Source organism: Drosophila busckii, chromosome 2R, assembly GCF_011750605.1.
Source record: "Drosophila busckii strain San Diego stock center, stock number 13000-0081.31 chromosome 2R, ASM1175060v1, whole genome shotgun sequence".
NCBI classification, from domain to species: domain Eukaryota; kingdom Metazoa; phylum Arthropoda; class Insecta; order Diptera; family Drosophilidae; genus Drosophila; species Drosophila busckii.
The window spans coordinates 17,101,859-17,123,203 of NC_046605.1; the positions used below are offsets into that span (position 1 = coordinate 17,101,859).

General features: G+C 38.7%; 6 protein-coding genes across 9 annotated transcripts; 5 read left to right on the top strand and 1 right to left on the bottom strand.

Annotated features, from left to right (window-relative positions):
* The first annotated feature begins 357 nt into the window (after positions 1 to 357).
* LOC108596884 (U4/U6.U5 small nuclear ribonucleoprotein 27 kDa protein) lies at positions 358 to 3,886 on the top strand. 2 transcript variants are annotated; one of them, XM_017983065.1, is made up of 3 exons: positions 358 to 537; positions 612 to 897; positions 2,354 to 3,886. In XM_017983065.1, exons 2-3 carry the CDS (start codon positions 680 to 682, stop codon positions 2,664 to 2,666), a joined length of 531 nt encoding a protein of 176 aa, XP_017838554.1. In that variant the 5' UTR covers positions 358 to 537; positions 612 to 679; the 3' UTR covers positions 2,667 to 3,886. The 2 variants fall into 2 exon arrangements, with proteins under 2 accessions (XP_017838554.1, XP_017838553.1); XM_017983064.1 differs by having other exon boundaries at positions 360 to 537; positions 2,351 to 3,886.
* On the top strand, positions 1,048 to 2,107 carry LOC108596883 (eukaryotic translation initiation factor 6). Its single transcript, XM_017983063.1, has one exon. It carries the CDS (start codon positions 1,292 to 1,294, stop codon positions 2,027 to 2,029), a length of 738 nt encoding a protein of 245 aa, XP_017838552.1. The 5' UTR covers positions 1,048 to 1,291; the 3' UTR covers positions 2,030 to 2,107.
* A 761-nt stretch (positions 3,887 to 4,647) lies between the features above and the next one.
* On the bottom strand, positions 4,648 to 6,579 carry LOC108596881 (thioredoxin-related transmembrane protein 1). The gene is made up of 5 exons (XM_017983060.1): positions 6,286 to 6,579; positions 5,823 to 5,984; positions 5,587 to 5,761; positions 5,105 to 5,348; positions 4,648 to 5,046 (listed from the first exon to the last, which is right to left on the bottom strand). The coding sequence occupies exons 1-5, from the start codon at positions 6,453 to 6,455 to the stop codon at positions 4,835 to 4,837; spliced, it is 963 nt and encodes a 320-aa protein (XP_017838549.1). The 5' UTR covers positions 6,456 to 6,579; the 3' UTR covers positions 4,648 to 4,834.
* A 197-nt stretch (positions 6,580 to 6,776) lies between these two features.
* Positions 6,777 to 7,928, top strand: LOC108596882 (synaptosomal-associated protein 29). Its single transcript, XM_017983061.1, has 2 exons — positions 6,777 to 7,122; positions 7,184 to 7,928. The coding sequence occupies exons 1-2, from the start codon at positions 6,870 to 6,872 to the stop codon at positions 7,768 to 7,770; spliced, it is 840 nt and encodes a 279-aa protein (XP_017838550.1). The 5' UTR covers positions 6,777 to 6,869; the 3' UTR covers positions 7,771 to 7,928.
* Positions 7,929 to 8,065: 137 nt separating this feature from the next.
* On the top strand, positions 8,066 to 9,686 carry LOC108595574 (inactive peptidyl-prolyl cis-trans isomerase shutdown). The gene is made up of 2 exons (XM_017980835.2): positions 8,066 to 8,241; positions 8,382 to 9,686. Exons 1-2 carry the CDS (start codon positions 8,186 to 8,188, stop codon positions 9,658 to 9,660), a joined length of 1,335 nt encoding a protein of 444 aa, XP_017836324.1. The 5' UTR covers positions 8,066 to 8,185; the 3' UTR covers positions 9,661 to 9,686.
* Positions 9,687 to 13,851: 4,165 nt separating this feature from the next.
* LOC108594687 (epidermal growth factor receptor substrate 15-like 1) lies at positions 13,852 to 21,292 on the top strand. Of its 3 annotated transcripts, XM_017979827.2 has the most exons (12): positions 13,854 to 14,265; positions 14,350 to 14,586; positions 14,658 to 15,433; positions 15,505 to 15,826; positions 15,889 to 15,978; positions 16,238 to 16,300; positions 16,466 to 16,663; positions 16,723 to 17,151; positions 17,206 to 17,394; positions 17,462 to 17,539; positions 19,547 to 20,084; positions 20,147 to 21,292. In XM_017979827.2, the coding sequence occupies exons 1-12, from the start codon at positions 14,200 to 14,202 to the stop codon at positions 20,875 to 20,877; spliced, it is 3,717 nt and encodes a 1,238-aa protein (XP_017835316.2). In that variant the 5' UTR covers positions 13,854 to 14,199; the 3' UTR covers positions 20,878 to 21,292. The 3 variants fall into 3 exon arrangements, with proteins under 3 accessions (XP_033148962.1, XP_017835316.2, XP_033148961.1); XM_033293071.1 differs by lacking the exons at positions 19,547 to 20,084; positions 20,147 to 21,292 and adding an exon at positions 17,970 to 18,232 and having other exon boundaries at positions 13,852 to 14,265; XM_033293070.1 differs by lacking the exon at positions 16,238 to 16,300 and having other exon boundaries at positions 13,855 to 14,265.
* Positions 21,293 to 21,345: the final 53 nt, after the last annotated feature.

Sequence of the window (21,345 nt, forward strand, 5' to 3'; positions counted from 1 at the left end):
TTGCATTAACTATCAATGTTGACTTTACTGATCCGGCGCCAGAGATTTGATTTATTATGTAAAGGTTGAAAAGTATATTAGTAGAACAATAATTCATAGGGTAAGTTAATTGTTGCTAAGCTAAGTACATTGCTTATTGCTTAAAAGCATAATAGTTTAATAAATAGCTATTTATATTTTTACTGTTTATATTAGGAAGATGCATTTTTTGTGATATTTGTATGGTATATTTATTATAAAATATAGATATGTGTAATACTTAAATCTATTACTTGAGAAGTGCATTTTTTATATTTTGAAAATTTATAGAATTCAAAGCGTTTGTGGTTTGAGCAAATTTGGCAACGCTGGTAGATATATTATCCGGCTACCACCAGTTATCGCTTACCTGGTATCGTTCGGATGCCATCACTATTCAGTTTACAGTTTGCTCGGTCGTCGGTAAGGGGGGACGTGCTCCGTTATTTTACGTTTAGTTTTAAGTTTTGTTAAATGCCGGTGTCGCCCAAGTAAAGCTAGACACAGCAATAGGCAACGGTGAGTGCGCGAAACACCTAAATATGTATCAGGATTATCAACAAATGCTAATGCCCGTGTGTTTCCATGTTTAGGCACAACAAATAGTTAAACGTTTAACTTACACACACACACACCAAAAAACTACACAACAGAAGGCAACATGGGTCGGAGCCGCAGTCCCGCGTCACCCGCGCACAGAAGAAGGGAAAAGGAGCGAACAGAACGAAAAAAGAGGCGGGAGAGACGTTCCAGAGAAAGAGAAGCCGGCATCGGGAGTAGCACCAGCAGCGGCATTCGACGTGATCGTGAAAGGGAGCGTGAGCGTGAGAGAAGCCGCAGCCGTGACCGAGGAGAGCGCACGCGCGGCAGGCGTTCGAGGTGAATAAGCAAGTGTAGTGTACCAAATCCACTCCGATAAGTATAAAGTACTAGCGTTTTATTTACACCAACAAAAAACTATTTTAGAACGTATTTAAATTAAGTAACATGGCTTGGCAACAGTTGCAATCGAACTAATTCCAATGAACCGAAAGCAACCCTGTGTATGTGTGTTTTTTGAGCTTTGACATTTCTCTAGTTCCCGCTTTCTGATTCATTTGTTCCTGGCGAAATCGGCCTGCAAAATTACCACGTGAAGTGAAATCAAAGAATTTCATCACAAACAGCAAAAGTACTATATAAAATTCAGTAAACCGAAGCAGCCTGGCATTAGTATCAGTAAACAGTTCGAGTTTGTCAGATTATTCAGTAAATAACTAAAGAATATAACAAAATGGCGCTTCGCGTGCAGTTTGAGAATAACGACGACATTGGCGTCTTCAGCAAATTAACAAACACATATTGCCTGGTGGCTATTGGCGGCTCGGAGACATTCTATAGCACCTACGAAGCTGAGCTGGCCGAAACCATTCCGGTCATACATGCCAACATTGGCGGCTGCCGCATTATAGGCCGCCTCACAGTCGGTAACCGCAATGGGCTTCTTGTACCGCATTCCACCACAGACGAGGAGTTGCAACATTTGCGCAACAGCCTTCCGGATGCGGTTAAAATACAACGTGTGGAAGAACGCTTGTCTGCGCTGGGTAATGTGATTGCCTGCAACGACTATGTGGCGTTAGTGCATCCAGATTTGGATAAGGAGACTGAGGAGATTATAGCTGATGTGCTCAAGGTCGAAGTGTTCCGCCAGACCATAGCCGACAATACACTTGTGGGATCCTACACAGTGCTGAGCAATCAAGGCGGCATGGTGCATCCCAAGACAAGCATACAGGACCAAGATGAGCTTTCCTCGCTGCTGCAGGTGCCTCTGGTGGCTGGTACAGTAAATCGTGGCAGCGAAGTGTTGGCGGCCGGCATGGTAGTCAACGATTGGATATCGTTTGTGGGCATGAACACAACGGCCACAGAGATATCTGTGATTGAGAGCGTGTTCAAACTAAACCAGGCACAGCCTGCAACGGTGACAACAAAGCTGCGTGCAGCACTTATCGAGGAGATGTCCTAAATTTTTATTATAAGCAAAACATTTTGTTATCATTATAAAACTGTCAGTCGAAATACAAGAAACACACACAAACACAGACATTGAGAGTGATATATGTATATGTATAATTTATTATTGTTGCAACCGGTTGTGGCATCCGTTTTAAAAAGGTGTCACATTTTCTATTTAAAACTTCAATTTGCAGCAAATTTTGACGGTGCATCCGCTGCTGCTCCAGTTTGCCAAGCCAAGTTTTTGTTGCCTGCATTTGAATGCAATCAACTTTCAGTTCATTAAGCTCATCATTTATATGTTGTATGAACTTCATGTTATTATTTTCAGCAGATCACGTTCACGTGGCGGCGGTAGCAGCAGCTCCGGTCCAGGGCCATCCACATCAAGACGTGCCACACGTAACAATGCAGCAGCCGCTGCAGCTGTTGAGCGACCACACATAAATGAGGCTGACCTAGAGGGTAAATCGCCGGAAGAGGTTGAAATGCTCAAGACAATGGGCTTTTGCACATTCGACACCACCAAGAACAAGAAAGTCGAGGGTAACGATGTTGGTGAAGTGCATGTTATACTCAAGCGTAAATATCGCCAGTATATGAATCGCAAGGGTGGCTTCAACCGGCCGCTTGACTTTGTTGCATAGCCGGCAACTATTTTTTTTTACTGCTACGTTTTTTTACGTTCTTTGCATTTGAGCAAAGCAACAGACCTGCAATTTTATGCAATAGACCGGTTTACAAAATTTTTACAAATTTGCTTAACAAAATTTCCATCACATCCAACCATACAAGAATACCTCAGATAACATAATAGCTATTTAGTAGTTTAAGTTTTTTGCGCTGTTTTAAAATTAGCTTTTGTCAAACATGCCAAAGCAAAAGTTAATTTTACAACAATGCTCAATGTTTTTCCCCCCAAAACAAAACACATCGAATGTTACTGAAAGCATCACTTTCAAATACTTATTTAAAATTCTTAAAACAAACTTTTGTTGGTATGGCAAGTGCTGTACCAAGCTTTGATTTAGCTTTCAGTTGCATTTGCAAAATGCTAAATGCACATGAATAATGTTTTTTAAATATTTAAAGTAATTAATATTGTTTTTGTTGTCAGAAAAAGAAAAATGAAAATCACTTACACACACACACACACAAACAGATCAATGCAGATGCAAATTTGCATGCGAATTAACTGAAAATTTTGAAAATTTGATCACACACATACTCACACACACAATTACTTAAAGTATTTGAAAACATATACACATCCACATATATACCACACCCCAATTGTCCTTGTCCCCACAATAACTTCCTCCATACGCTGCAATAGTACAATTTTAACAACCAAAAAATATATATCAAATATATATTTTATATATAGAAAATTTATTTATACACACACACTTACACCAAGTACCTACAAACCCCATATAAAAACACCCTACCATAAACCGAAACCGTTACAATAGCCATAGCCATTTGTTTCAAATGTTATTTGTTTAACAATCAAAATGTAATTTTTACAAACAAGCAAACAGTTAATTCATTAATCACAAGTGCCAAGTGAAATCGCAACAAAAAGCAGGCAAATTAAACATGCCAATGTTTAATATTATACAGATGTACTTTAATATAAACTTTTATACTTTTTATACTGATATAAGCATGTTAAATAAGCAATAGTCTTTGATTTGGCCATCTATAACAAGTGCAAAACAAACGAATTCGGCAAACTCACACATACTCCACACTTACTTCTTTGTAGTTTTAAATACAAACAAAATTGCAGGGATTTTTCTATATCTTAATAACACCAATACTATAATTAACGATCGACTTACCAATAAAAATGTAAAAAATTTATAATTTGGCTAATTTTGTTCTCTTTTTATTTATTTATGAAACAACATTTATAGTAAAAATTGTAAATTAAAGAAACGAAAATGTCTAAATTCTACAACAAACCGTTCTTGTTTTCTTCAAATTCACATTCAAATTGTGAAGCAAATCATGAAGTTTTATGACCAAGAAATTGGAAACCGCTTCACAGCTTGGAGTCAGAGGATGGCCAAAGTGAAACTCTACATAAGGATTATAATGAAAATTCCATTTGTATTTGTTAAATACATACATAATATTTATTTGAAGACTGTATACATGAAATTACATTGTGTTAAAAAAATGCATTAAATAATTCGTTCATATATGAATTCAATTCTATATTGTTTTAATAAAAGTTGCTCGTTGCACTAGTTTTAAATTTTCAGCTCAAATATAATTTGGTCGCTTAACAATACATAATGTAAATATTTCTTTTCGAGTGTTTCAAACGCAATTTAGTTACATTTACTTAAATACAATGAACACAAATGAAATTTGTAAAATGCAATTCAATAGTTTGCAATTTATTAAACAAATGAGAGAAATAAGTATATTAGAACACAATATTAAATCAATAGCAATTTAAATAAATGAATTTGCAAACAATGAAGTATAGTACGACTAAAATTTAGTTAAGTTATTGTTACGCTTGGTTTAATAATTATCAAATACATGAGGCGAGTGAGGGGGCCTGTAGACATTTTACAAATGCTTAAATAGCTTGAATATATTTTCAATTTGTGCGCAATAAAAATCATTTAAATTAAAACCAGCGCAGCTCTTACTGCTCCATAATACAGCCAACAAAGCAAATATGTTGCTTTGCTGGTTTTCGTTCAGGATATAGTTTAATGTGTAATGTTAGGTTAGTCTTTTTGTTGCCGCTTCTCGTCGTATTGTTTTCCTTTTTTGACTAAGAACGCGCTCTTTAATGCTCCTTGCGGGGCTTGCGCTTGCGCACTTGCTCTGTGCTGGGCTTTTCCGTAACCTCAGGCGCTTTATCGCCAACGTGATCCTCTTCCTTAGCTGTAACTTTAGCTTTGCCTTCGGACTTATCCTCCTCAGTGTTGTCGCCTGATTTTTCGTCGGCTTCCTCATCCTCCTCCTCTTCTTGCTCTTCCTCTTCAGCGTCGTCGTTACCTGTAACGCAAAAAACTATTTCTTATGCTTGCAATAAAAATATTTCGATATTTCTAACCATTTTCATCATCATCATCATCCTCAATGTCTTCAGTGGCCAAATCCTCTACACCTTCGGTCAGATTGTCCTGAGACTCTGAGAAGCTTTGACGTGGTGATTTTTTGGGTGGATAAAAGAAGTCCACGAGGCACACAAGCAGAAGACCCAGTGCAGCACCCACAAATATTGTGGCAATGGCAAACAACGCATAAGATCCCCATGTAGGCAAACCATATTCTTCCTGCAGTCGCGCATTGAAGTCCTTAAAAAGTTTTTGTGTGTGCTATTAGTGCATATACAATATACATATACATGCATAAACTTATACGTATACATATAACAAATAAAAAGAAAGCTCAAGTTCAGTGCTCGAATGCAAACATAACCTTTTGACTTCAATGTGATTGATAAGCTTCCGCATGCGTGCATTGAACTAATATACTACGAAACTGATTGCGATGTTTTCAAGTAGATTAACTAATTGTTAATGTTGCACGTACCTTCAATGTGTGCGACAGCTTGAAGAAATAGGAAAGCAACGACATGTGAATGGTATCGGGCTTCTTCCAAGCAGATAACGGTTGAATAGATTTCCAAGATTGTTTCTTCAGGAAATACAATAAGGCTTCGGCATCACGTGCGCCACGATATTGACGGAATTCCCCATCCTTAACGCTATGAAGAAAATAACGTAACAAATTGTAAATCTATATTAAATTATTGATAGCACACTTACTGATAAATTGTAGGCAAGGCGGTAACAAAGAAACGTCCGCTTAGCGAAGGCGATGTTGTCACATCGATTTTGGCCACATTTACATTAACGTCTTTGGCAGTGCGCGCATAACGTTCCCAAGTAGGCGCTAAATTCTTGCAAGCTGGGCACCATGGTGCAAAACTAAAATTTGAAAATCAAATATTAGCTGAATTTAAATTTAAAATTATTGTTTTTCTTTGCCTTATAAAAAACACCTGAAACAACACAAGTACAAGTTACAACAATTGCCGGTCGTGACTCAGACCAGCAGCCAATCAGCAATACACAGCGCACATCATATATTGAACAACGGCATGCAACATTCCATAGAACCAGCTCCAGCACTATTGTTGACTATGTGGTTGTTGTTGTTGTTGTATTTGCCGTTGCCGGCCCACACCCAACTCCGACTGCGTGCTAGCTAGTATTGAAATTTACTTACAATTCAATCATCCATTCGCCGTTTAGCATTAAATGCCAGTTATCCTCGTCTAATTCGATTAAATCATTGTCATTAGTTTGGTATCCTTTTACCGAAGTCGCTGCGGACTGTGCTGCCAGCAATGTGACAATGACACATGACGCGGCCAAAATTTGTAAATAGCAACGCATTTTATATTTGTGTGTTGTGCCTTAGGGCGCTTGCATATAATATGCTCAGTTTTTTTTTTGTGTTTTATGTGTTATTTTATACAAGTGCCTTACTTAAAACACAACTTTATTGTTTAAATAGAATGTAAAATCTGACAGGGTTGCTCTTTTTCTTTTTTCAATAAGAGCTGTGTTGTCCCTTGCGATACCAGTTCTTCTGAACGTGATTAGTGAACTAGCCTAAACTGGCGTATATCATTCAGCACACATATTTAATGTAAGTACCACTATGTAATCTTTCTGTTATGCTCACTGCTGCACTGTTAGCACACTGACTAATTTGTCTGATAAGAAAGACGAACAAAAACAAAGGGAAAAATTAAAAAATAGCCACAACAAAATTTTAAAAGTTGAAAGCAGAGCGCACTTGCTAATATGGCCAACAATTACCTGCAGCCAGTGAATGACCATTTCGACTTTAATAAGTTAACGGATGTAGACGATGACCTGTTTTTAAAGAACAGCACAAGAAGCAGTGCAAACAGGTCACAACGCAGTACCAATCCTTTTGACGACTTTGACGATGAAGTGTCCACAACTTCTTCAATTGATGCCCAACGCCAGGCGTATGCACAGAAACGTCGAGAGATTGAACAACGCACACTGAAGTCAACGGAAACCAGCCTCGGTTTGTTGCTAGTTGGTTGAAGGTCAATTATAGGGGCGTTACTAATATATTCATTTTATAGGCTTGCTATACGAGACGGAGGAAGTCGGGAAAGCAACAGCTGTGGAGCTGGCCAGACAGCGAGAGCAGCTAGAGAAGACGTCAAACCAATTGGATGAAATCAACTCTACATTACGTTTCAGCCAGCGTCACTTAAATGGACTAAAAAGTGTATTTGGCGGCCTTAAGAACTACTTATCAGGCAATCGAGATCAGCCACCCACGGCAACTGCCTCGCCCACCGGCAGTCAAGCCTCTCAGGAAACTAACTGCAGTGTCAACGTTGGTGCAACTGCGGATTTCGCAAAATCAAGACCAGCCATGTCGCCAACGGAGCGCTATAACAATCATCCAGTTAGTCACCTACGCGGCGACTCTAGCACCTATCAATCGCAACAGAGCATCGCTAATCCCTTTCAGCGACAGTTCGAGTCCAATCTTGATGATATGTGCGATAATTTAACGCGTCTCAAGTTCCTGGCTACTGATTTAGGCACAGAAATAGGGTCGCAGAACGAAATGCTGGACAATATGAACTACAAAATTGAAAGCGTTGATTCAAAGATGATTAAGCAAAATAAGGATATGAATAAGTTGCTGAAAAAATAAGTGCAGCATGTAAATCACTTGAATTTTTATTTAATATGTATATTAAATTAGCTCATTAATATTGAATCATAATCATAATGTAATCCCTAGTTGAAATATCAATAGTTTTGCCGCCATCATTAAAAGCATTCCTTATATTTCGTTATAATTTGTATTACTTATGATGTACACCAAAAAGATATTCAATTCATATATAAGTGAATAAATTTATAATTCAAAGTTAAAATCGACAATTTCAATATTGAACTGAAATAAGCTGGGTGAAAAGTAGAGATAGATCAACAGAAACATAACGGAATCTGACATTAAGCTGCTATTCACATGTTAACGTCAACAAAAAAAACCAGCGCGCGGCTCATCTTAAAACTATCAACTGCGTAAATAAAATTAAATAATATTTAACAATCGAATAAACATGGACGAAGAGTATCAGTCAAGCCCCCAATTGCTGAAGGAGCCTTTATCATTTGCGTAAGTTATGCATATAATTGCAACTTAACATTAAGTACACGTGCAATGCACGTCGTGCAACGAGCGACTTGTACACAAAGCCTCACGCACACACATACACATACATATGTATGTATAAATAGATGCATGTTTATTTTTAGGGAACTTATTGTTGCCGGCGCACATTTTGAAGTGCACACTGCTAACAATGACTATGCGGTTGAATATGACGATGGGATGGACGAAGAGAGTGAAAATGGAGTTGATCATGAGGCCCTTATATCACCATGGACACGCTCCTTTGACGAGCTGCGCCAGTTTATGACGCCCATTAGTGAGCACATCTACAAGCGCATTATGCGTGCTGGCATCAAAGAGCAGGGCCTGGTGCCCGACAAGGCGAGAGTTGCATTGCGCTATAGCGCTTATTGGGAAGGGGAGGAAGCACCCTTTGATTCATCCCTGCTGCGTGGCTCCAATTTTGAATTCGAAACGGGCAAAGGAAATGTGTTGGAGGGCTTGGACGCAGCTGTGCGCAGTATGCAGGTCTATGAGCAGGCTGAGTTTATAATATCTTACCATTTGCTGTTCCATGAGCTTGGCTGTCCTCCGCGCATTAAGCCCAAAGCGGATGCATTGTTCAAGGTGGAAGTCATAAGCTTTACACCAGTAGGTGATGGGAATTCGCTGGAGGATATAGCACCAGAAGATCGCAACAAGTTTGCCATTGTGTATCCCAGGGCGCAGGATATGCATTTGCATGGCAAGGACTGCGCCAAGCGTGGCTCCTATCGTCCTGCTGTAAATGCTTTTGAACGTGCCATTGATTCGCTCAACTACTGCCGCATGGCCGATGAAAAAGATGAAGCAAAGCAAACACAATTGCTCATCACGCTCTATACCAATCTCATGTTTTGCTTTAATAAGCTCAATCAAGCTGGCAAAGCTTGCATTATGATGAAAGCAGTACGCAGACTCACCAATAATAAGCCATCATGCAAGGCTTTATTCCAGGAAGGCCGCGCTTTGGCCGCCTTAGGTGACTACGAACATGCGCGCAAGGTATTTGTACAAGCTCAGGCCAAGCAGCCGAACAACAAAGAGATTAGCGCGGAGATCATTAATATTGAGCAGCGCGTAAGCAAGTATAAGAAGGAAATGCGCGAGATTTGGCAGCGTGCGATGTCCGTCAAGCAGGAGGAGCCGCAGTCTAAGCAAAATACTGACATCGAAGATCACCAGTATAAACACAAGTTTGAGGCACAGCTTGAGACGTTTGGAAAGTCCAATGCGCAGACAATCAACATAAGCCGTACAATCTTATCAGACAAGGAATTTGAGACACTGCGTCTGCTGGCCACAAAGCAGAACATGAAATTGAGTCTGTCACCGCTCGATGTGGATCAGCTGATGCTGTCGAAATTAAAAATTAAAGATTAGCTAACAGTAACAACAATGTTAAAAGCTGAAAGACTGAATATGTTAATTGAAAACAAAAATATATTTAACGAAAAAAACGACGACGACGAGAGAATAAAGAAACTAAAATAAAGCTTATCATTTTTCATTTTGCAATTGGAACTCTTGCCCCAACTGTCGTTGCAGGTAGCCCAAGCACACACAGCCTTTGACATGCGATAAAGGATGCTCCACCACATGCACTTACTGCAGCTCAAAGCTATTGGCTTTAAATCGTTGCAACAATCCTGCGAGTTTTCCCGCAGCAGCAATATAGACTCATATCCCACTTAATTTTTTAGTTCATTTAATAATGGCCTTGGTAGCTCTTTTGGGAATACTACAAGACAACTTATTATTGCAGTATATAATATTAGCTGTTCCTATAAGGAAATAAGTTTTTATTTATAGGCTTCACCCAGATAGTTTGGTTGAAGATGTAACTGCTTACATTCAAGCAAAGATTCCTAATCCCTTAATAACTGTAGAAAAATTTTAAATTTAAATATTCTAGAGAGATATCTTCATTTAAATTAAACGTGCCACAAGAATTATTCGACACTATTTGTTGACTTCTTCTTCTTCTGGCCACAAGAATTGCTTATTAAAGAGTTTTTTACGTTAAAAAATAAAAGCAGACCAAGTGTATCGGTCCTACTTTGGAGTGGCCACCGCAATGACCAGACCTGAACATAATTGAGAACGTCTGGTCTCTTTTAAGCCGAAAGATAACAGTTTCGTTGAATAAAGCAAGGGAGGAGACCATTGCTGAGATCACTTCGCTCTGGAAAGAGATATCTCCAGCAATTCTTCATAATTTGGTTGATTTAGTTCCGAGACGCCTCCAAAAAATGTGGAAGCTCTGGCGCCTCCTTCAGGAGGATATACATCCTACTAAATAATTGAGCCTTTTGTTTACTTTTACTTAAGTAATATAAGCAATTTATAATTTACGAGGGTCGTTTATCGGACAGCTGCTGTTATCAGAAGTCCATGTTGCCAGCTGAAATTTGAAATTCGTCTAAAAATATGCACTTGCATGCTCATACTTGTCAAAAAACATAGACAATGTTTGAGGGAGTCAAAAAGCCACTCCACACGTGAGGAGCAGTGGACTGAAGCCCTGGACCTGCCTCAACTTTCGTTAAGAATAACTTCTTGCTTTCTCCCGTCTCTAATTAACTTACTTTCGCTGAGTCAGCTTTTCACTTGTAACTTGTATTTTTCTTCCCGCGAAAACATCTCATGTAATCTAAAAACTAGTCATTAGTGCCAAATACACTGAAGATATTTTACATTTGAACTCTTAATACAACGTGTTAACTCTTTCCACCAAAAACGATAATAAAGTTGCGTGACCGCGTAAAGAGCAATGTAAATTTGTAGCTTCGTATGCTGCAAATCTATGCTATCTAACTTGACCCCAAACTAATGATAATATAGTTTCCAAATGCGCAGTCATTTATTTAAATGAATGCAATGTTTTATACTGCACATATATATTTTATTCGAATAAATATTTGTTTCAGAAAGTTCATTCAAATAAAAACTGTATATATGAATAAGCAATAAGTATTAAAATATAAATTATCAGCGCTCAGTGTAATAATTTGTAATCTTTGATATATGTATTGTTACGTAAAAAGTATAATAATAATATAAGAAATTCATATATGAATAAATATGAATTATATAATATAGATTATATTTATAAAAATCGGCTTGATTTTTAATGACCATGCCTTCTAATTGTAAGCTCTACCAAAAAGATAATGCAACTAATTAATATGCAGACAATATACATTATCCAGACGTAATAGTAATGCTGCCAACTCTTATGACTGCCCGCGGTTGTTAACTTGATTGGTTCAATCGATATTTTACCTATGGCAGTCAACTGATTGAATGTCCGGTGAAGCCAGAAGTTATAAAGGCCGCTGCTATGGACCTGATGTATATGCTGGTTGAGAGTTTCTAAGTAGATGGAGTTTCTAGGCAACGGTAGGGTAAAAAGCACAAATTTTAGAAAAACAATATCATTTGACAGACGAAATCGAGCACGTTGTTCTCTGGCCAGCTTATAGTCAACTAGGGGCCACATGTTTTGAGTGACTGGATAACTGTATGCTGCATTTACTTGTCTACGCAGCTCCAAGAACGTGTTAGTATCAACAATTTTGAAAACATCGAAATTCTCCAGAAAAACACGTCTGCCAATAGTCTGCTCCATTAAGTCTACATCAACTTTACCTAATAAAATCTTAAGTTGTGCTCTGCGCAAATCCTCATAGTTGCGTATGGTCGTTTTCTGGGGAGGATGCACCATGAGCATGGAAAGATTCGCTTGATACATAATACTCCAATAAAAACTGCTCCAAAAGAGCAGAGCATAAATGTAAATGGCTTTCATTGGTGGTCGTTGTGGCAACTTAAAAGCTTGATTTAACATACTACGCAGCATAGGATCTTCTAGATTGAAAAGAAAGTTATTTTTTTTGGCTTTGATACATAAATTAGGTAGCAGCCAAGCAAATATTAGCATTACTACTAAGAACATTATAATAGTCCTCCAGTCCCAAGCCAGATAAAAGAGCAACGACGGATCAACAGTCGACTCCGTTGGTAGCATCAGCTGCCACTTGGATATTTCCAACGCATAGCTTTTGAGGTAGCTCTCTCTGCAAAATTTTCTTAAATTATTGCCAAATTGTTCTCTTTTAGTTTAAATTATCTAACTTACTTGCTGCGCATGTTCGCTAATTTCATGGGTATATCCACTTCATCCTGGTTTATCAATTGTTTCATTAAGCTATCGTTTGTCATGGAATTTAGACATGGTTTACTTTTCAGTCCCCAATTGATTTGAATCGTAGCATTCAACCTTTTTGCAAAGCTTTCCATAAAACTCATTAGATAGCCGCCGATATGAATTTGTTCGTTTTGCAAATAAATTACTGTACGTGGTATTATATTATTTGGTATGGTGCGTATAGCAGCACCGTGTAAATTTTGCAGCTGCGGTATGAAAAAGTTGTGCTTCACTGAATCCTTGCGACGCTTAAAGGGGCGGAATGTGGGAAATGCGCGAGAGCTGTACAAATATTCATTATTATTGAAACACAGCACATTGAGCATCTTATTTTCAAAACAGTATCTGAGTTGCGCTGAAATATTGACTTCACTATCCACCAGTAATATGCTAGGTGTCTCACGCATATCCTGTAGATAATCAAAAAACACAGTCAGCGTGTCCTCCCACAGTTCGTTGAGACACACAACAGCCAAAAAGCGTCTATTATATTGCTTGACCAGATTAAAGCTGTTATTAGCATTGGAAATAATAATGGGAGTAACGCTATCCTGGCTTAAATCGTTGCAACAATCCTGCGAGTTTTTCCGCAGCAGCAATATAGACTCATATCCCACTTCATTTTTAAGTTTATTTAATAATGGCCTTGGTAGCTCTTTTGGCAATACTACAAGACAACTTATTATTATACTATATAATTGTATTCTCAGCCACATGTTGCACTATGTACCTTTGAACTGCATTGTTTTGCAAGGGCTTCTTTTATAGGTGAAAACTAACCATTAGTTTATTTACATTTAACATGGTCAGACTATAAAAAGTTGACTAATTACTTGACCTAATGCTTTTAAATCACTTTTAATTGATGCAGTCATGGGTAAATAAAGCGTTTAATTGTTATCCCATTTCATATGAAAAGTTGTCGCCCAATAAATGTAAGGCTTCAACATTTCACTTAAATTATAAAATAAAGTGTACTTGCCAATATTTAAAACTACTACTTTTTGAAAGTGGTATTGATATTGTAGCTTACATTATCGAACTTATCGAGTAAAGAGGCAAACGATAATTATCCAACAATAGGTTGCGCAGCACTGATAAATATTCTCATATCTATTTATGAAATGCCTTAAAACTATCAATATAACAATTGGTATATCTAATGACTAGAAAGCAGATTGTAATCATAAATTTGTCAAATTAACAAAAATGTTAAAATTTTTAAAATAAATTATTAGTTCGTTATATAAATGAGGAAATGGCTCTTTTTCAGCTATTTTTCATTTAAAAATTTCAGCTACTTTTTGCAGCTATTTTTTTCTTGGAAAATCTGGCAGCACTGTTGATGTTATTAAAATTAGCAGTCAAAAATTTTTAGGAAAGAAAAACAAATTTACGGCAACCGTAATAATGTGCTACATAATTTAAAAAATATATTCGGTTGGTGCAACTCACGCACTTTGTGTATTAATTGGGTGGAAATTGTACAACGTAACTTAGACACAAAAGACACAAACGTTCGGACAAAACTGTAAGCGATTTCCGCCCTCGCGTCACCCTCACAACCAATAAGAGAGAAAAAAATCGATTTTGTGATAGTGATAAGGGAGCTTACGCTAACGCTTACGCTTACGGCAACGCCGAGGCTGAGACTTGCTTGCATAGAATTTGGCAATTGAGGAGCAACTAAAGTTGGATAAAACGGCAGCACAATGAATTTGGACTTTGCAAGGGTGTGTGGCAAGCACAATCTTGTTTACGAGGCGTACTACAAACAGGTAAAGTGAGCAGCATGCAGAAGGCGCGTAGAGGAATGCGCAACCCCTTATTGATTTTTACGCGCCTTGTGACCAATTTTGCAGATTGATCCAAAAGGCACTGGAGCTATCGAGGCTATGACGGCGGCAAAGTTTTTGAAAAAATCTGGACTCAGCGATGTGGTGCTCAGTCGCATTTGGGATCTATCCGATCCTAATGGCAAAGGCTTTCTTGACAAGCCAGGCTTCTTTGTGGCACTCAAACTGGTGTCGCTGTCGCAGACGGGTCAGGTGGCCAACATGAACAACATCTATATTGATACAGTGAATCCGCCAAAAGTGGTAAGCAGACAAGACTTTGATTGCACAACAGCTATCACACACGCTCAATTATTCTTCGCACAATTTGACAGGGCGATATACCAAAAGTTATTCCTACGCGCATACAAACTGTGCCAGTTGCTAGTGGTGGCACCGGTGTTCCCAGCGGCGATTGGACAATTAGTGTCATTGATCGACTAAAGTACGAGCAGCTGTTCGAGTCGTTGCACCCACAGCACGGCATGCTACCGGGAAATAAGGTCAAGGGTGTGTTAATGGACTCAAAGCTGCCGCTTAATTTGCTTGGCACCATTTGGGATCTGGCCGATCAGGATAAGGACGGCAATCTGGACAAGCATGAGTTCATTGTGGCCATGCATCTCGTCTATCAGACGCTGCAGAAACGCACTATACCCAATGTGCTGCCTCCGGAGCTGCGCAAAGCTCCCAAGCCAGCAATGCCGCCACCACCGATTGCCATTGCCGGCGGCGCTGGAGCCGCAATGCCTCGAGCACCTAGCGGAGAAGGATTCGGCGACGGCGGCTTTGTAGCTAATTTTCCCAAAGATATAGCACCGCCAGCAGCAATACCACCATTGCCCGTTGCGGTGCCGCCCATGACACGTATACCGCCTGTGGGCGCGGTCAGCACGCAACCGCTGATACAAACCGATCCATTAATACCAATCGGTGCACCGCCTTCAGTTACGGCGAATGCCGACTGGGTGGTGACTGCCAGTGAGCTGGTGAGATTCGAGGAAATCTTTAGGCAATCGGACTTGGATAAGGATGGCCTGGTTTCCGGACTCGAGGTGAAGGATATTTTCATCAAGTCGGGTATACCACAACGCACGTTGGCAGATATCTGGTGAGTTGTAGTAATATATGCGCAATGAATTTTGTGGGCGTATGCTTAATAATCAATATTCTAATGCACAGGGCTCTTTGCGATACCAATCAATCAGGCAAGCTAACTGTGGAGCAGTTCGCTTTGGCCATGTGGCTGGTGGAACGTAAGCAGCGTGGCGTAGATCCGCCGCAGGTGCTAACGGCTAACATGGTACCGCCATCTATGCGTGCTATAGTGTCTGGCGTTGATATGCAGCCGCAGGAAACTAAGCCCACATATTCCAATCCGGAACTGGAGATGATTTCGAAAGAAATTGAGGAACTCGCGCGTGAACGTCGTGCGCTCGAAACTGAAATCGCACAGAAGGAGGCCGATGTGCGTATTAAGAATGGCGAAGTACGCAGTCTGCAGGTTAGTTAAATATATAATACAAATAAATTGTTAAGCATATACTGAACTTAATATATTTACAGAGTGAATTGGACACATTGACAGCAACGCTGAAGCAATTGGAAAATCAGCGTGGCGAGGCACAGAAACGTTTGGATGATCTGCAGGCTCAAGTAGTTAACTTTTGCATGAACCCGTAACTGTTCTTTAGCTTGAATTGCTTGCATTTTGGGTTTACTACCTTTTTTATACTTTAATTGGTTTGATTTGAATTTGTTTTCAATTACGATTTTCCCCTTTTTTCTTTATTTATGTTGCGCCATTGTTAACTCGGTACACAAAACAACATTACTCATACTAAAACGGTGAATGTTTTTACATATATATATATATATATAACTACATATATATAAATATTACCAAATCACAAAGGTTATAAAGAATTTGGCCGTGTTGGCCAACGTAAGTCTTGATATTAACCACACCAGCAATCAGGTTTGTTTTATTTCTTTACGTTTATTCTTTAGTTTTGTGTTTTTGGTAATGTGTTTGTTTGTAGTCTAAATGTTTTATGTTTTTCCTGTTCTATTGATAACTGTGCTAAGCTGCTTTTGTAATTTTCTTTCAATTGTTAACCTATTTCAAATGTGTGTATTACAGGTCACTAAGATACGGGATCAGTGCCAGAAGCAAGAAGAAACAATCAACGAACAGGAGGGCGAACTGAATGCTAAGCGCTCGGAGCTGCAGAAACTCAAGGATGAGGAGACTGCGCTACAAAAGGAATACGATGACAACAATCGTGAGCTAACTAAGCTAACCAAACATCTGCAAAACACACAACTGCAGATAAGCTCTGTAAATGCTAATATCACTTGATTTGAATATGCACTTACCTTAGTTGCTCTTTTATTTAGGTACGTTCAATGGTTACTCAGCTAATGGAAACTCAACGTCAAATGACCGATGCTCTGCTCATTTGCCGCGCTGCCATGGAGAGTCAGAATGCCGAGCTTGTCTCCGAATATCAGCTGAAGATTGAGCCGGACTTTGATGATGCTCGCAAGACACTAGAAAAGCAAATTGAAATGCCCAAAGAGGATCCGTTTGAGGAGAATAACAGCGGTGCTGCCAACAAGGCCAATGGCTTTGACAACGATCCATTTAGCGGTCAGGTTAGCAAACCTGCCATTAACACTACTGGCTTCGATGATAGCTTCAACATTAGCTCTGGCTTTGATAGCGGCTTCGATGGCTTTGGCGGCCAGAGCCAAAGCTTTGGCCAAACACAACGCGATCCCTTTGGCTCAGATGCTTTCGGTGCTACTAAAGCCGTAACGCCAGAAGTATGCGAACTATTTGCTTTTATTGAACTTGATTAAATTGTGTGTTATTTGTAGCCCGGCAAGGATGACTTTGGCAGCGATCCGTTTGCCGCATTGCATGCACCAACTGGCCAGGGTCAGGTGCTCAGTCCTAACACACAGCGTTCAGGGCCACCACCCAGACCAGAGTCACCTAGTCCAGCATTACCGCCAAAGAAGTCCAAGGTACCACCACCTAGACCAGCACCACCAAGAGCATCACAGGTAGACTATATACACTTATATTTTTGCTTAAATTGGTGAACAAATTTTTAATCGACTCACTCTGTAGCCCACAAGCGGTTTCGGCTCCAGCGCTGCTGGTGGCGGCGGCAGCGGATTTGCTGATTTCGACGACTTTGACAATAAGGTTCGTAGCAAGTTAAAAGTACATTGGGAACGTTGGTAGTTGCATGCAGCCAACGCAATGTTTACAATAAATTTGCAAATTTATTGTACTTTATTTGACACGCTCAACATTTGTAATTTATGCACTTTTTAATTAATTAATTCACTAACCTGCACATTTTTTAAATACTTTTGTAGCTACATAGTAGTAATTTTGTTGTGTTAACAGCCCAAGTTGATTCGTATGACTAAAACTAATAAACAGCGTTTGGATGCACCCGTTTTTATTTCAAGTAGTACTTTTAATTTTATTTAATTTACTTTACTAATACTTTAGTTGTTCCGCCTACAGATTGTGTTAGTTGTGCATTAAACAAGTCCTAACTGCAGCTCGTAAGAAACTAACTATTTGCTCTCTCTCTCTCTCTCATCTTGCAATTCTCTATTTTCAGTGAACATCATAAAAACTATCATATTTCTATAAATACAATTATAGTATATATACACATAACATAATATTAATGAAGCGGTACTAACACACAAACAAACAAACACAACTTCATGTGCAGCCAGTTGTTGAAACGACAACCAAAGAAAGAAAAACAAAACAAATGTTTTTGCAGCGAACCAAACTAATGGCACCCACACATGCATACATATATACATACAGGCATAACCGTTAGCATATTATTGTCAAACTCATGCCTATCACACAAGGATTATCGGAAGATTCTGTAATCCTTGCTATAACTTAGATAAATGTACTAAAGTGTTCTTCAAAACTAAATCAATTGATATGTCGAATGTACCCGCAACTCCCCCACTTCCCCCCGTTATGTCGTGTTTAATGTAGTCAATGATTAAATTTAAATTTTAAAAAGCAAATAAGCAAATGCAAGCTCGAAAGTTTTGACAATGTTGTGCAATATCATATTGAAATTATTCTAATTATAAACAATACATAATATTGAGCTTTGTTTCCAATTTTAAGACCAAAGATTAAATCATACTTTATGCATTCCCTGGAGATTATTACGCAATACTCAGATTGAATAGATCGAAACTATAACTCTTTATTAACAAAATGGAATTTAAATGCAAGTTGTTGTTGTTTCTGCATATAATACTAAAGTTTATAGCAATTATACACAAATGCTGATACATATTCAAGCATACATATATACATGGCAGCTTTGTATATGACTAACCCCCACACATCAAATAAGGAAAAATACTAGTTTGAATTTCTCTAGCATGTAAACTTCCATAAATGTTGCTTTCAAGTTTTTACACAGTTGTGTAGGCTAACTAAAGAACGATTTACCACCCAGATTTAAAATTGGTTAACACTGTTATGAGAAAGGATTCGCAAAGGAGCCGTAATAATTATTTGAAATTTTCAAATTTAAAATTATGTATGTATAATCATTTAAATCATTTCGTGCGGTTCTTGAATTTGGTGCGGTGTTGGATTACTTACAACTCTAGTCTCTTTTTGGCCGTTGATTATGTATCAATAAATAATTAGCCATAAATTATGAAAATATTAACTTACACACACACACACGATTACAAAACACCACAAACTGTTCAGATAAAGTAACAAAACGCTTCCCATGCATTGATTTTACTGTTTACATTAACATATACATATATGACATTCTAAAATAATAAAGTGAGACCTTAAAGCATAGTTCCCCCTAGTCTAATATGTAACACGTATTTGATGAACAAGTTTTTGCATTAATTATAAAAATATATCTATGTTCAACATCATTAATTAATACTGCATACATACCATATAACAAGTGAGTTATAATAAATCAAGTATAATCATGATAAACAAAATAAAGAAACATTTTTGTCGCAATACTATTGAAGAAATCTATATAAAAATCCCTAGTCAAGTGCTTATTTTCTACTTTGATTTATTATATAATTTATTTTGATTTAAATTAATTTGATTTACTTATATTTTTATTCCATCTCCCACACCCATGCACATACACACACACACACATACACACAGTTACAAAACATTCCAATAAAACAACAACAGAATACTACCACGCCCATACCCGCGATAAATGCAACGCTGCTCGATAGCTTCTCGCTGTTTGATGATCACAGTAAGGCAACTAGCACCAGCACCACAACAACAACAACAAAAGCCATCACAACAACAACAACACCACAGCCAATGCAAACACAATCCACACTGCTACTGACATCATCAACAGCGTCCACATCCACATTAGCCACAGCCTTAGCCTCCCCAGCAGTCAGCACGAATAACCAACATTTGTCGCGTTCCAATACACCGCTGCAGACGGGAGCAGGACTATTAGCTGGCTCTTCTGGCGCACTCTTCGATGCCTTTAAAGTGCCCACGCCAGTGCCAGCTGTCGCCCAGGGACCGACAGACTTTAAGGACGATCCCTTCAAAGATTATCGCTATGAAGATCCGTTCAACATTAAGGATCCATTTGCAGATGACGAAGATGAAGCGGCGAGCTCCGCAGGCGGCAAAAACAAAAAGAACTTTGCCGAGGACTTTAGCTCAGAGGGTATAATAAACTTTGAATTTTTTATTTCAAAAATACATATTTATGAACTTACTTTATTTCAGATGAGCTGTCCGCCAAGCCTCCCATTCACATTAACAACAACAAATCCCAAACAGCTACGCCACTGGGCAGCGAGCTGTTGCAACAGTTTGATGCATTCAACATGAATGCTGCCAGTCCAGCACTTTCGCATCACTCCAACGCATCAACAAATGCACCAAAAATCGACGCGTTTGCTGACTTCGATGACTTTGCTTTGGACAAATCCACAGGCAGCAGCTCCACGCTTACGTCCACAACAACAACAGCAACGACAACAGCGACAACGAAAAACAATGCAAAGCAACAACTCAATGATTCCTTCTTTAATGCATTTAACGACAACTTTAAGCTGAACGACACGAAAACCAAAACACCTGAGCCCATAAATAATGCAAACTTTGATGCCTTTGCTGTTGCCGCCACAAGAGCAACATCAGCAGCAACAGCAACTGCTGCAACCAGCAATAACTTTAAGCTTTTTGATGCCTTCAATGACAACTTTGAGGATAGTTTTAACAACAAGCCCGCTCAACAGGACTTTGCACAGTTTGATGCCTTTGATGTGCATAATTTTTCCAGCGATTTTGGCAAATCCACGCCAGACAGCAACGCCAACAAGAGCAGCACGCTGAATGGCAATGCCAGCAAGGATATTAAAACGCCGCAAAAGTTTTCAGCTGACTATTCCAAGCCAGAGAGCTATGATGCAGATCTAGAGGAGGCGCTCAAGCGCAGCATGCTCGACAACTAAATTAACGCTACACCCACTACCCGCTTAAAGAACAACAAATAATGCGATGTTGATGCATGCGAACACAATTTAACGAAATTAATTGAAATCTTGTGCTCCATTAGCCATTTCCAAATGAAACTTTAGTTGCTTTCTTATGTATGTGCTCAATATTCCATATCGTATACCATAATACCTATGTTGACTGTCTAAGACGCAACATGCTGATATTATTATTCTTTATACTTCTAACATTATAAAATTATCAAAAGCAAATATTTAATACTTACATAGCTATGTATCATACATATGTGTGTGAAGCATACGTACATACATAAAATACATACACATACTCGTTAAAACGTAGCTCAAGCATTATCATGTTAACACTTGTACCAAATGTCTATGAATAAACGAGAGAATCTACTTACGACAACACTTTGTGTGCTCCCAGTAGCATTTACGGTGTGTGGAGAGCGGAGCGCGATC

Bases quoted from the DNA above. Each gene is read 5' to 3' on its own strand.
- LOC108596884 (XM_017983064.1), top strand. From the start codon at position 680: ATGGGTCGGAGCCGCAGTCCCGCGTCACCCGCGCACAGAAGAAGGGAA. The intron at 898-2,350 runs GTGAATAAGCAA...TATTATTTTCAG, and splicing joins ACGCGCGGCAGGCGTTCGAG to CAGATCACGTTCACGTGGCG.
- LOC108596883 (XM_017983063.1), top strand. From the start codon at position 1,292: ATGGCGCTTCGCGTGCAGTTTGAGAATAACGACGACATTGGCGTCTTC.
- LOC108596881 (XM_017983060.1), bottom strand. From the start codon at position 6,455: ATGCGTTGCTATTTACAAATTTTGGCCGCGTCATGTGTCATTGTCACA. The intron at 5,762-5,822 runs GTAAGTGTGCTA...TTTTCTTCATAG, and splicing joins GCCTTGCCTACAATTTATCA to CGTTAAGGATGGGGAATTCC. The intron at 5,349-5,586 runs GTACGTGCAACA...AAACTTTTTAAG, and splicing joins AGCTGTCGCACACATTGAAG to GACTTCAATGCGCGACTGCA.
- LOC108596882 (XM_017983061.1), top strand. From the start codon at position 6,870: ATGGCCAACAATTACCTGCAGCCAGTGAATGACCATTTCGACTTTAAT. The intron at 7,123-7,183 runs GTTTGTTGCTAG...TTCATTTTATAG, and splicing joins GTCAACGGAAACCAGCCTCG to GCTTGCTATACGAGACGGAG.
- LOC108595574 (XM_017980835.2), top strand. From the start codon at position 8,186: ATGGACGAAGAGTATCAGTCAAGCCCCCAATTGCTGAAGGAGCCTTTA. The intron at 8,242-8,381 runs GTAAGTTATGCA...GTTTATTTTTAG, and splicing joins AAGGAGCCTTTATCATTTGC to GGAACTTATTGTTGCCGGCG.
- LOC108594687 (XM_017979827.2), top strand. From the start codon at position 14,200: ATGAATTTGGACTTTGCAAGGGTGTGTGGCAAGCACAATCTTGTTTAC. The intron at 15,979-16,237 runs GTAGTTAACTTT...CAAATCACAAAG, and splicing joins TGGATGATCTGCAGGCTCAA to GTTATAAAGAATTTGGCCGT. The intron at 17,152-17,205 runs GTATGCGAACTA...TGTTATTTGTAG, and splicing joins CTAAAGCCGTAACGCCAGAA to CCCGGCAAGGATGACTTTGG.